The sequence below is a fragment of the Cetorhinus maximus genome, chromosome 3 (genome assembly GCF_964194155.1).
Source record: "Cetorhinus maximus chromosome 3, sCetMax3.hap1.1, whole genome shotgun sequence".
In the NCBI taxonomy this organism is placed as follows: domain Eukaryota; kingdom Metazoa; phylum Chordata; class Chondrichthyes; order Lamniformes; family Cetorhinidae; genus Cetorhinus; species Cetorhinus maximus.
In genome coordinates, this window is record NC_135881.1 from 23206676 (window position 1) to 23220358 (window position 13683).

General features: G+C 46.6%; 1 protein-coding gene across 1 annotated transcript in view; it reads left to right on the forward strand.

Moving 5' to 3' along the window:
* Positions 1 to 13683, forward strand: part of dpp6a (dipeptidyl-peptidase 6a) — an 848482-nt gene that overhangs the window by 729082 nt on the left and 105717 nt on the right. The window contains exons 15-16 of the mRNA XM_078537068.1: positions 3087 to 3134; positions 4959 to 5077. Coding sequence (XP_078393194.1) covers positions 3087 to 3134; positions 4959 to 5077 — 167 coding nt within the window. The remainder of the gene's footprint in view (positions 1 to 3086; positions 3135 to 4958; positions 5078 to 13683) is intronic.

The window sequence follows — 13683 nt, forward strand, 5'->3', positions numbered from 1 at the left end:
TGGGGATATTATATTTTATTGACCTGAAAGCAAAGACAAAATGGAGGCATGGAAGATTTTATATTTGGAAGGATTTGAGTTTCAAAGAGATGTGAGAACAATTGAATCTGAAATGAAAGGGGGGAATAAAAATATATTTTAGAGTTACTGTAGCTGTTAGCTGTAGCTGGAGCTGAGTTGGGGGCTGTTAGCTCTGTTCTGGGAGAAGATACAGTTTGAATCAACCATCCAATCAAGCCAGAGAAGTCTTGGGCTGCAACAAGTCGTCTTGTTTTGGAGTCTTGAGTTCCCACAGCAGAGTGGAAGAGAGTTACATGTTATGTGGTATGCCTTTATCAAAACTACAGCAGTTTGCCTTGGGTAATATTACTGGATTTTTATAGTTAAACATCTATAAGGGAGTGTTGCCTGGGAGGTGTTTTTTGTGGGTCCGACCAAGTAAAGAGTCTTTTGGGGGGAATGTTTTGTAAGGCTAAGTTTAACTGTGTAACTGTAATCTTGTGTAAAAGCAAAATACTGCGGATGCTGGAAATTGGAAACAAAAATAGAAAATGCTGGAAAAACTCAGCAGGTCTGGCAGCACCTGTGGAGAGATAAGGAGCTAACGTTTTGTGGCCATATGACTCTTCTTCAGAAATAAATCCTGCTGGGATTTTAAATGATAAATCTTGTGTGCTTAAGTTTTCTTTTATTCTTCTTAATAAAACTTTTACTTTAAATTCTTAAAATCCCAGAAGAGTTACCGGACTTCTTGCTGCTGAGATCAGTACATCTCCTTCTCATTTTCAGAATACAAAAGAAAGGGTATGGTCCATAAGCTACGTTTCCATCTGGGATTTGGTTTGCGCAACAATTAGCAACGGCTGTGGTCATAACACTAGTCAATACTTATCCCTTAACGAATCTCATTAAAAAAATATATTACCTGGTCATGATCACATTTCCGTTTATGAGATCTTGCTGTGAGTAAATTGGCAGCTGTGTTTCCTACATTACAATGGTGATTTGTAAAGAGCTATGGGACGTCCTGTGATCATGGAAGGTGCTATACACGTGAAAGTTCTTCCAGCCACTGTCTAACTCCAGGTTCATGTATATTCATTTCAAATCTCTGTTGAAGAGCAACTGGATCCCCCAGGTCTGAAAGCGAAGTTGGTCTGTGTATACAGATGGCCCAGTCTGAGTGGCTGCTTCAAAGCTGCTTGGATCTGCACTAACATCTCAGTGACCTATCACAATGAGTTCCTCAGCCAATCTTGGATTTGAATCAGCGCTGGAGGATCGGGGCAAACAACAGTCTTACTTATGGTTATCATCACCAATTATGCCATTGCAGGAAAATTCTAGGCCAATATTAATTGTATTCTTCTCTGAAGTGAACTGCATCTGACATCCACTGGCCCAGACAACTAAAAGGCTTTAATTGCCCATAGACCATTTACAAGAATTGGGCTGGATATTACGGACCAAACCCACCCCCCCCCCCCCCCACCTCCCCTGGCTGTATGTGCTTTTGGTGGGGGACACATGTAAAATATGTTGGGTGACTAACCCATTGCCTCCCCCCCCGACCCAAAACTCAGTTGGAGTGGGGGTGTGGGTAAGGCGCCCATTAGGCCACCCACCCTTATTGAGGCCCTTAAATGGCCAATTACTTAAGGGCCTAAGTCTGTCTCCACTACTATAATACACTGGCTGGCGGAAGACGGACTAGAGTGGACAGGCTGGCTGGCCAATTAGCGCGTGAAACGCGTGCTGAAAAGCTTAACGCTGCTGGGGTGGGGGCGGGAAGAGGGCGGGCTCGGGTGAGCACTGCAAGAAAGCTCCCTGAAGCTGCAGACAGGTGCCTCACGGAGCTGCAGACCTGAAAATGATCAAATAAAGGTTTAAAAAGCTGCTATTTTGGTGCGTTCAGGATTAGGAGATAAAAACAGGAAGTGCTGGAAAAGCTTGGCAGGTCTGGCAGCATCTGTGGAGAGAGAAACAGAGTTTGGGGGCTTGAAATGTTAACTCTGTTTCTCTCTGCACAGACGCTGGCGGAGCTGCCAAGTTTCTCCAGCGCTCTCTTCTTATTTCAGATCCCCAAAAGTCTGTAGTATTTTGCTTGTGTTCTAAGATTAGGAGATAGAGCCTAAAGGTTAGAGCCAGGGTTTTTGAGACTGAAATTAGGAACCACTTCTACACACAGAGGGCGGTAGAAATTCAGAACTCTCTTCCGCAAATGACAATTGATGCTCGGTCAGTTAGTTTTAAACCTGACCGATAGGTTTTGGATCACCAAAGGTACTAAGGGATATGGAACAAAGGTGGGTAGATGGAGTTAGGTTACATGTCAACCATGAATAGGCTTGAGGGGCTAAATAGCCTACATTCGTGAGGGTTGGTAACCAGAGGACACAGATTTGAAGCAATTGGCAAAGGAACAAGTGAGGAAATGAGAATTTTCTTCTGCAGTGAGTTATGATGATCTGGAATGCACTGCTTGAAAGGGTGGTGGAAACAGGTTCTATAATAACTTTCAAAAGTGGTTGAGATAAATTCTCGAAGGAGAATTATTCACAGGGCTTTGGGGAAAGAGCAGGAGGGTGGTTGGACTATTTAGATAACTCTTTCAAAGCGACTTACATTTCCTTCTAGTCTTATATCTACCATGGCTGAAAATCTCAACTCCTCATAGAATCACATAGCACAGAAGGAGGCCGTTCAGATCATTTGTAGATAATGTACATTTCTATAGCGCCTTTCATGGTGTCAGGATGTTCCAAAGAGGTTTACGGATCATAAGGTAGCTTTGATGGATTGTCACTGTTGTAATGTAGGAAACGCCGAAGCTAATTTGTGCTCCGCAAACTCCCAAAAACAGAAATGTGATAACAACCGGATAATCTATTTTCAGTGATGTTGGTTGAGGGATGAACGTTGGCCCAGACACTGAGGGGGAACTCCTCTGCACTTCTTCAAAATAATGTCACGGGGCCTTTTATGTCCCCCTGAGAGATGAGTGTGTATTTAATCTGATCCAAACCATTGCTTGCATCGTTATAGAAAAGGAAACTATTTAATAAATATATTCCTTTTATCCGCAGTTACTTTCTGAGCACAGAGGACTCTCCTTTGCGCCGACAATTGTACAGGTAAGTGCCCACCTCGCATGTGTGCGCACACGTGTGAATGCATGTATGTGGGTGCATATACGTGTGTGTGTGTCTGTATGTGTGTGTGCATATGTGTGCATTCGCACGTTTATGCATGTAAGACCTGTAAGGTTTAAGTCCTGAACACTTCTGGCATCACATAATGAACGTCACATTTCAAAGCATCATATCTTGTTACAGATGTATCAAGAAGGAAAGAAAGCCAGTCTTTTCCTGCTTATTTATCTGATCTTTATGGAGGAGTTCAGGATTTACAATATGGAACGATAAAAATTGGGGATACCCAAGAGGCCCGGAATAGATACTGCACGTATCTGGGAGGGTTGTGGGGCTGGAGGAGATTACAGAGATCAGGGGGTCCCAAGCCATGGAGGGTTTTGAAAGCAACATGCTCAGGGGAGTGACTATCTCAATGATTTACTTCAGAACTTGAACTCGGGATTCACCGTTTAAAAATAAGGGGCCGCCCATTTAAAACAGAGATGAGGCGAAATTTTGTGCACTCAGAGGGTGGTGAGTCTTTGGAACTCTCTTCCTGAAAAGGTGGTGGAAGCAGATTCTTTGAATATTTTTAAGGCAGAAGTGGATATAGATTCTTGGTAAGCAAGAGGGTGATAGGTTATTGGGGGGAGGTGGGGTGCAGATTTCAGGTTACTACCAGATCAGCCGTGATCTTATTAAATGGCAGAGCAGGCTCGAGGGGCTGAATGGCCTACTCCTACTCCTTGTTCGTATGCAGTCTACCAATTTACTTTACTGTACTGGCCATGAAGTATGTCGTGCTGATATATTGATGGCAAAAGCTGAAGCTTGGATTTCTGCCAATGATTGCTTACACAGTAAGTTTCTGATAATCACCCAGCACATCAGAGAGAATGGGGAGGGGCCCAACAGAGGCAAGAAATACTTCCACACAAGACGGGCTGTAAAGGGTAAGGAGAGAGCTCAAAGTGTACGTAACCTGCTCGCCTGCGCCATCTAGTGGCTGGCTTAAGCTCAATCAAAGAGCAAGTTCATTCCCATCCTTTTTGAATGCCTGGTGCATTGTGTAGAAATGGGGAGAGCTCAGAACAAGGCACAATAAAAAAAATGGGTTAAAACCTGATTTTCTTTGAAACAAAATAAATCAATTAAATGTCAATCCCGAAAAAGTATTTGCGCTTGAAATGATTTTTGAAATTCAAGTAGTTGTTTAGGTCTTAGGACAATGTATTTTTCTTTTAATGTCCAGTGGAACTTAAGGAGCTGTTTGGGTTTAGGAGTGGCTGAAGCAACTTTTGAACATTTGTATAACACATTTTAAAAGTAATTAAATGACAACAACACGTTGCATAAAATAGTGCCTCAAACCTAAGTTTAAAAATTCCCAAGGGGCATTATTAAGCCAAGTTTGACACCCAGACAAATAAGGAGGAATTAGAATAAGTGATCAGAACCTCAGTCAAAAAGGTGGAACTTAAAAGCCAGAAGAGAATTAGAGAGGCTTCGGAGTTTGGGAAGGGAATTCCAGAGCAGCCAAGGCAGCTGAAGGCATGACCGCCAATGGCGGGACGATAAAAATCAAGAGTGCTCAAGAAGCCAGAATTGGGGGAGCACAATTTCCCTGAGGGTTGTGGAGCTGGGGGAGATTAACATGCATCCCTGTGACTTAAGTAGTATCTGCCTACCCATTGCTTCATTTCACAGTCGATCATTACTCTGATGTGTTTTGATTCGATAAGGTGCTGTATGAATGCAAGTGATATTAGTTGCAAATGACTAGCTTCAGGCTGATCTGCTAAAAGAGCATCCTTCTTCCTTCAGTGCAGAGACCAGTGGAACCTTTAATCGACGCTGCCTATCATGTGACCTGATCCCTAACTGTACATATTTCAGTGCATCATTCAGCCACAATATGCGTTATTTCTTGTTGTACTGTAAAGGTAGGTGAAAGCTTTTTTAAAAGGACTTACGGTTAAAAAATTCTTCTTGCTCGCTGTCAGCAGCTAAGAATTCAAATGACATTCTAGTGCTAATTAATCCACGAACTTAATACAACGAACCCATACCTAGTCAACAGAATGTCACACCAAGCCTCTATGCTGCTTGGTTCTACTTAATGCAGGTTTTGTTGCTGAACAGGGTCTGTTATTTGCCCTGCAAAGGGGTGTGGATAGGTGGACTTCCACCTCCCCTCTTACACTCTTAACGCTGAAGTCTGACCTGAACCCACCTGGGGGGACAAAATGGTCAAAACTCATTATTCAGATTGCCTTGGTATTCTTTTGCCAGTTTACCACCAGTAACTTCCAGACATTAATACTCTCCAACAGCCTACAAACATTAGCACTTAAAGCTAAATCAATACTTACAAATGCTGTTTCCTTAACTCCCAAACTGCAATCGCCTTGTTGATCACTTGTACATTCCGGTGTGCGTGGATGGTCAATCCCACTCACGGTTAACCTTACAAGCCGCTGCCCCATCCCTAAACACACGTTTCTTATAGTGCAAAAATCGCATCCATAAAGATGACTGATGCAAACCCCTCTCACTTTTGATTGTACCATCTTACACCTTGAAACAATTCCACATTCTGTGTTTGTGAATAGCCCATTAACATATGGAGGTGTTTTGATGGGAAAGATTTTGGCTGACCAGCATTTTCAGATTGGTGAGTGAGTTTCACTCCAATGAAAAAACTTTTGGGACCAGCATTTCCAAGAAATATGGGTATCCACACAGACATCCTGGAACCCACACCTAATGAGCTTGTAAGGGCTATTTACATTTCTACAATTTGACCATAGGAGTTCACTGGCCGAGAAAATTGATTTAAATCTTGGATAGATGCAGGTCATTGTGTGGTCTGATGGTCTCTGCCATTTCTTGACTAGTATATTCAAGGAGTCACTTCATTGTGTGTGTGTTTCATTCCATGGTATTTTTTTAAGTCCAGTCCTGAACTCCCATGGAATGCTGGGAGGTGAAGTTTGGTCAGTGTCTGGAAAGTGCCTATTACAAATGGCTTTTTCTCTGCAGTATCATATCTTGAACTTTAAATGTTAGCTTCCCTTATGTCGAATGCATTCCCGCTGAAGGACTTGCTACAGGGAGATGAACAGATTTCTTTCAAGCTTTGTCCCAACTTAGTGATTTGCCAGCCAAGCACATTGGCCCGGAAGTGAAGTCGCATTAAGGCCCGCAGGCTTCCTTCTCAAAGGATATTAGTGAACCAGACAGGTTTTTTACAACAATCTGGCAGCTTTGTGGTCACGTTTACAGAGAGCGGGTTTTCATTTCCATACTTTTGAAAACCGAATTCAGATCATCAAATTGCCCTGGTGGGATTTCAATGTACATCCCAGGGAGGTGGTGGCATAGTGGTATTGTCACTGGACTAGTAATCCAGAGACCCAGGGTAACGCTCCGGGGAACCTGGGATTGAATCCCGCCACAGGATTTGAATTCAATAAAAATCTGGAATTAAAAGTCTAATGATGACCATCGTCGATTGTCGTAAAAACCCATCGGGTTCACTAACGTCCTTTAGGGAAGGAAATCTGCCGTCCTTCCCTGGTCTGGCCTACGTGTGACTCCAGACCCACAGCAACGTGGTTGACTCTTAAATGCCCTCCGAACGAGGGCAATTAGGGATGGGCAACAAATGCTGGCCTAGCCAGTGACGCTCACATCCCCGTGAACGGATTTTAAAAAAAAAAACTCAAGAAAGCCTGGGAACCTCTCGGAGCCCCTGCCGCTGGCGGGATCTTCCGATCCTGCCGAAGTTGACGGGCGCTTGAATGGCCTGTCGCGTCCGCCTTGGCGGGGCCCGGAAATTCCGGCCTCTCTTTCTTCAGCCCCCTCGATATTAACGGGAGGAACGTCCTGGGATGACATACGCAGTCACGGAAAACCCTGGCCAGGCGGAAGATCTCCCACACCCCATGTGACCTAGATGTAGCAAACTGGATTATTATCAACGGAAGCCAGAGCAAGTTTCTTCTGGCAGATCAGTGGAGAATAAAGGGGGAAAGAATGTGAAATTCAGCTGGACTCTTTCCCCTCTCCTTGTGCGTCAAGTTAGAAATCGCAGTAGAAATGAATTTTGATTTTTTTTTTTGCTCTATACGAATTAAAATTTTAATTGGCCAGGGATCACCGGAGGCAAAGTATGGGGCCCGGTCTGCGGATTGGCATGAGATCGTGAAATATTCAGTACCTTGACAGATTATTTTTTTTTGGAAGTGACAGTAAGTGATTGAAGTGCCGAGCTGCTATTTTGCAACAGCTGTTATTCACATTTCCTTTTTCTGATAGCACGCCCATGCTCCCAGGAGCTGCTACCTCGCTGGGCTGTTTCACTAAGACGGTACTCATGCTGATAGACTTCCTGCACCTCGCAGCACACCACAGGGTACATAGTAACCTTTACGTTTCAGCACAGTGAATTCTGAGCAAGCTTCAGTCAAGAAAAAGTAGAGCTTGGGGTGGTATAGATAGATTGATTGATGTAGATAGATTGATTTATATATACATATATATATATAAAAATAGAGAGAAAGAGAGAGAGAGATAGATAAATTGGAGAAGATGGGACTGTTCTCCATGGAGAGCAGAAGGGTAAGAGGAGATTTGATAGAGGTGGTCAGAGTCATGAGGAGGCTGGACAGAGTAGATAGGGAGAAACTGTTCCCATTTGTAAAAGGATCAAGAGAGGGCACAGATTTAAAGTGATTTGCGATGTAAGAAAAAGCTTTTTCACACAGCGAGTGGTTGGGGTTTGGAATGCACTGCCTGGAAGTGTGGTGGAGGCAGGTTCAATCGAGGCATTCAAGATTATTTGAATAGGAACAATGTGCAGGGGTTCAAGGAAGCGGCAGGAGAAAGGCACAAAGTCATGATGCGCATTTGGAGAGCCAGTGCAGACTCATTGGGCTGAATGGCCTCCTTCTGCTTTGTAACAATTCTGAGATTCTGGGTGGGGACGGGCGGAGCGGTGGGGACGGGCGGAGCGGTGGGGACGGGCAGAGCAGGCGGAGCGGTGGGGACGGGCGGAGCGGTGGGGACGGACGGAGCGGTGGGGACGGGCAGAGCGGTGGGGACGGTGGGGACAGGTGGAGCGGTGGGGACGGGCAGAGCGGGCGGAGCGGTGGGAACGGGCGGAGCGGTGGGGACGGGCGGAGCGGTGGGAACGGTGGGGACGGGCGGAGCGGTGGGGATGGGCGGAGCGGTGGGAACGGTGGGGACGGGCGGAGCGGTGGGGACGGGCGGAGCGGTGGGGACGGGCGGAGCGGTGGGAACGGTGGGGACGGGCGGAGCGGTGGGGACGGGCGGAGCGGTGGGGACGGTGGGGACGGGCGGAGCGGTGGGGACGGGCGGAGCGGTGGGGACAGAGGGGACGGGCGGAGCGGTGGGGACGGGCGGAGCGGTGGGAACGGGCGGAGCGGTGGGAACGGGCGGAGCGGCGGGGACGGGCGGAGCGGCGGGGACAGTGGGATAGCCACCAGATGAACAGACAGAGAGGAAAAGGAAAACAGTAACGGGGGAGTATTTTGGAGAAAGAAATCTGCAGAAAAAAGATTTTGCGACACAGTTAACACCACAAAGACAAATTAAATGTCGAATAATGGAGGGTATTATGTTAATTACGATGATACGGTAACTAGGAGATTATACCTATCCAGACAGTTTCAGGTTGAGGGGGGGTGACCGGATAGAGGGCTCTAAGATTAGGATAGATAAAGGCTGGAATTTTCAGCTCGGTGAGCAGGGTCGGGGCAGGGTGATGTCGGGTGGGCGTCCCGACATTACCGCACGTCATTTAGATTTCCAGCTCGGTGGGCGGCCAGCCAAGCCGGCTGTGCACCCACTGAACTGTCAAAGGCCTATTAAGGCCTTTTAAAAACTAGTTAAACTACTGAACTGAGCTGCCCTGTCCAACCTTAAGGTCGGCGGGGGGCAGGCGAAGAGCCCAGGCAGCCTTTGCATTTTTCATAGAACCTCATCCACGGGCTGGATGAGGTTTCGTGGAGTGTTTAAAAATTGAATAAAAATTTTTATAAAAATTCATTGACATGTCCCAGCTCATGTGACGCTGTCAAATGAGGGGACATGTCTTAAAATTTTTTCTTTTCTTTATTTAGACTTTTAAAAACTTAAACTAATCTCCCTGAGGCACCTCTATGCCTCGGGGAGCTTTCTGCACTCTTTCACGCGCATGTGCCTCCCCGACTCAGGGAAACCACCGCCCCCCCACCCGCACAGGTAGCGCTCAGCGCTTCTGGGCGCACGTCACACTGGGTGGGCCCATGTAAAATGGCAGCGCGAACCCGATCGGGGGGAGTGGTTCCAGTCGGGTCCGCACCCACCCCACACAACCCCCACCCCCACCCCCACCCCCCAAAACAGGGGGACAATTCTCCCCAAAGAGAAGATGTTTTCATTTATGGGCAAGTCCAAAACTAGGGACCGTAAGCAGAGGATGGTCACCAATAAACCCAATTGGGAATTCAGGCAAATCATCTTTAACCAGAGAGCGGTGAGAATGTGGGACTATACCACAAGGAGTAGCTGAGGTAAACAGCACAGATGTATTTCAGTAGAAGTTAGATAAACACATAGGAGGAATTTAATGCCCACCCCCATGGCAAGTTTGGATGCGGGGGGGGACATTTAACCAGGGGGAAGGATGCCGGGTCGGGTCCCTGCCATCTTATTTCCTGCCCTGATGAAGTCTTTATTATGTTTGTTTGTTACCTCCAGGTTGGGTCACTCCTTGTCAGGCAGTCAGTGCATGATCGAGGAACCTGGCATTGGGAAGCGGGGAATGCTGAAAGCCCACCCCACCCTTGCTGTTGGTCCCTCTTCCCTCCTTTCCCGCAGCCTCCACCCTGTGACCTCCCCCCATCCCGCCCTCACCCCACTGTGGCCTATGTCCCTCGCTGAACCTGTGTCTTTGCCTGTAATGGAAAGCTGCCGGCCTCTGATTGGCCCGCAGCTCCCGGGGTGGGTGGGTGAGTGGGGGTGCAGGAATTCCGACTCCAGCGTCCTGGAGCCTGGGAAAGGCACTGGCCACTTAAGTGCCTGACTGGTACTTTAATAAGGCAGGCCTTCCCCAGAGGAACCGACCCATGGATCTTGCCAGCTCTCCATCCAGGGGGCGAAACCCCTGTTGCCTGGATTACATACTGTCCGATGAGGAAGAAAGGAATAGAGGATATACACGTTGACTGAGTTAGATGAAGAGGGGTTGGAGAAGGTTTGTATGGAGCATAAATACAGCATGGATTAAGCTGGGCTGAAAGGCTTGTTTCTATGCTGAACATTTTATGTAAAGACAAACTAAGCTGAAAATAATGACTGGCATTACGTTAATTACATAATATTATTTGACTTGGTGAAACAGAGGAACTTGAATGATTACTCGTGGACGACGAGATCATAATCCAATTTAAGGTGTTCTTCACCACAAACTGTAAGAAGTAGGTTGTGGTTTTCTGCTAGCTAAACTATACATGTTAACCCAGGATAACATGAGATATGAACCCAGAAATTGTTGGCCTACCCTCTGTAGTTACTATTAGTTTAAAGGAGAGCTCTCAATGTTTTCTAAAGACTTAAGGGACCAGCGGCGATCGAGAAACAATGGGCCATGCCTCAAGAATCTTCTAGAAGCAAGTTACTAAGATGGAGAACTACAGAAATTCCGTTTATATAATCAATTTGGTTTTTCATAAAGATAGAGTTTCACACATGGGACTTATGAAGAGAAGGACAATGTAATGAATGAAATGTTAACTAGCTGGATGAAAACTGGCTTGGCCATGAAAAGTGCTTGATCATTGATAGAAAACACACTCGAGAGTAAAATAGCGCGCGGCAATGTTGAGTGAGCGTCCCCACGTCATCGTGCACTCACACGATGTTTCGGTCGGTGGGTGTACGCTAAAGTCGGAGGCGCGCCCGCCGACAATTAAGAGGACTATTAAGCCCATTAACGGCACAATTAACTGGGATTTTTCGCTGCCCGCCCAACCTTATAGTTGGCGGGCGGGCGAGTCGGCCAGATGGTCTTTGCATTTTTCAGGAAACCTCATCCTAGGGTGGGATGAGGATTCCGTCATTAAATTTTTTTTTGAATGTTTGTACGGAATATTCATGTTGTATATGTTGAGGTGACTGTTTCTGATGTGTGGGCAATTTTTCCCGGTTTTTAAAACCTTTATTTTTATTGTATTTAAATTCTTCAGCTCCCTGAGGGCAGCTCTCTGCCTTCAGGGCGCTTACCTTCCGCGCCCGCCCTGACTTCAGCGCTCACCCTCCTTCCGCCCCCAACCCCGGCAGCGCTGATGGTACTAGTGCGCGCTTTACCGCCAGCATGAAATCGCGGTTAGGGGCTGATCGCGGTCCGTTTCCCGACTGCTCCCGGGCCCGCCGACCGTGCCAACCCACGAGCTGAAAATTCAGGCCAATATCTCTATTTATGGAGCCCAAGTTTGCATATGCTTTGCTCATCACTCTCTCATTATTCCCAGCCACCTTCAAAGATCTGTGCACGTGAGCCCCCAGGTCCCTGTGTCCCTGCTCACTCTTTAGAACTGTGCCCTTAAATCTACATAACCTCTTCTTCCAAAATGCGTCATCTCACACTTCTTGGTATTAAACTCTGTCTGCCACTTGTCTGCTCACTCTCCTAGCCTGGCTGCCGCTGACTCTCCTATTCGATGGAGCGAGCTTCAGTTTTGTTAACCAGCCTTTTATATGGTACAAGCACTTTTTAAAAATCTATACAGACAATCTATGTATCCATTGCATTTCCTTCCTCAACCTTCACTGTAAATTGATCAAAAAATTCAACTGGTCGAGTATAAACTGCCTTTTGCAAATCTCTGCTGGCTCCCTTTAATTCACTGAAACCATCCAAGTGCTTGTTGATTTTTTTTTCTCAGATTATTGTTTCTAAAACCCTACCCATCGCTGATGTAAAACTAGGTATGTTCTTACTTGAGCGAATAAGGATTTGGCGCTCTCTAATCCCTTGGCCCCTCTGCCGTAATCTCACGAAATCTCCCGAGTTCATCAACGGACAAACGTAACGTAACTGGCTCCATTTTGAAAGGGGCCTAGTGTCAGGGTGGGTGGGGTGGGGTGGGGGCAGGAGAGGGGATGGGTAGGGGTGTGCAAAGCACCTGCCTGCTTTAGGTGAAACACCCCTTTAAACATGAAAATCAGGATTCAGTGATGTCAATAGCACCTGATTTGCCACTTTACATCAGAATTGACTGTTTCCGTGGACAATGGAACTGTAGGAGTTTAGCTGAAGGTCAATGTCAAATTAGTTTTGGGGCCTCTAGAGCAGGAAGAGTTAAATATTTTGATTGACAGTCGCAGTATTCAGGTGCTTCCTCTCCCCTGCTTACTTGAAACAATGGGCAGAATCTTCCGGTTGGGTGCGGGGGCAGGGCCCGACACACCGACACGTAAAATGACGGGCGGTGACGTTGGGCGTGCGTCCCGAAGTCATCGCGCGCCGTCACGATATTTTGTTTGGTGGGTGCACGCCAGAGTCAGCCACACGCCCGCCGAAATGTTAGGGGCCCATTAAGGCCATTAAGAAATTAATTTAAGTATTTAAGAATGCTCCCCGTCCAACTTAACGGTTGGCAGGGGGGGTGGGGGGCAGGCGAAAAGCCCAAGCGGCCTTCGCATTTTTCAGGAAACCTCATCCACGAGCGGGGTGATGTTTTCTGAAGTTTTTAATAAAACAAATAAATAAATTTTCCCACCTTTACAACCATGTCCCAACTCATCTGTGACACAGTCACACGAGGGGACATGTTTGAATAAATTTTTAAATCGGTTATTTAATATTTTTCATATCCATTCAATCTCCCCGAGGCACGAGATTTCTGCGTCCTTTCACGCGCATTTGCACAGGACAATGAGCGTAGGCCCCGACTCTCCATCCTCCCCCCTCCGCCCGCACAACTGGCTGAGTGCTACCGGCTGCGCGTGATGCTGGGCAGGCCTTAATTGGCCCGACTGTGTAAAATGGCGGCGCGAGGTCGATCGTGGGTGGCACTTGGCTCCGCGCACCCACCCCCCCGCCCGCTCCCACCCGGCTTGCCCACCACAGGAAAAATCCTGGCCCATGGTATTGTTTGTGCATGTACAGTCATAAAAATCTCAGGCCTGTGCAAAGCTTGAATCCAGGGCAAAAAAAAAAATATTGTTGTTCAGTGCCTCCGGAAAGGATCGATAAGTTTTAATTGGACACATGTAAGGTAATGTGCATTTGAGAAAGAAAGATGAAGCATGTATACGATCAAGCAAGCTCTATAAATAAAGGTAGAGGGGGATTTGGGACTGATTAACTATTGACTGAAAACATCTCAGGCAGCATGAAATATTGACGCAGGCAGCAATTCCCTATCGATTAATGCTGATATTCAGCTAGCACTTGCTCAGAGTTTACCAGGAAATTAGTGATTCATGGTTTCCATGTGGGAAAATTCAAGAAATATATTCAAAAACACACATGAACAGC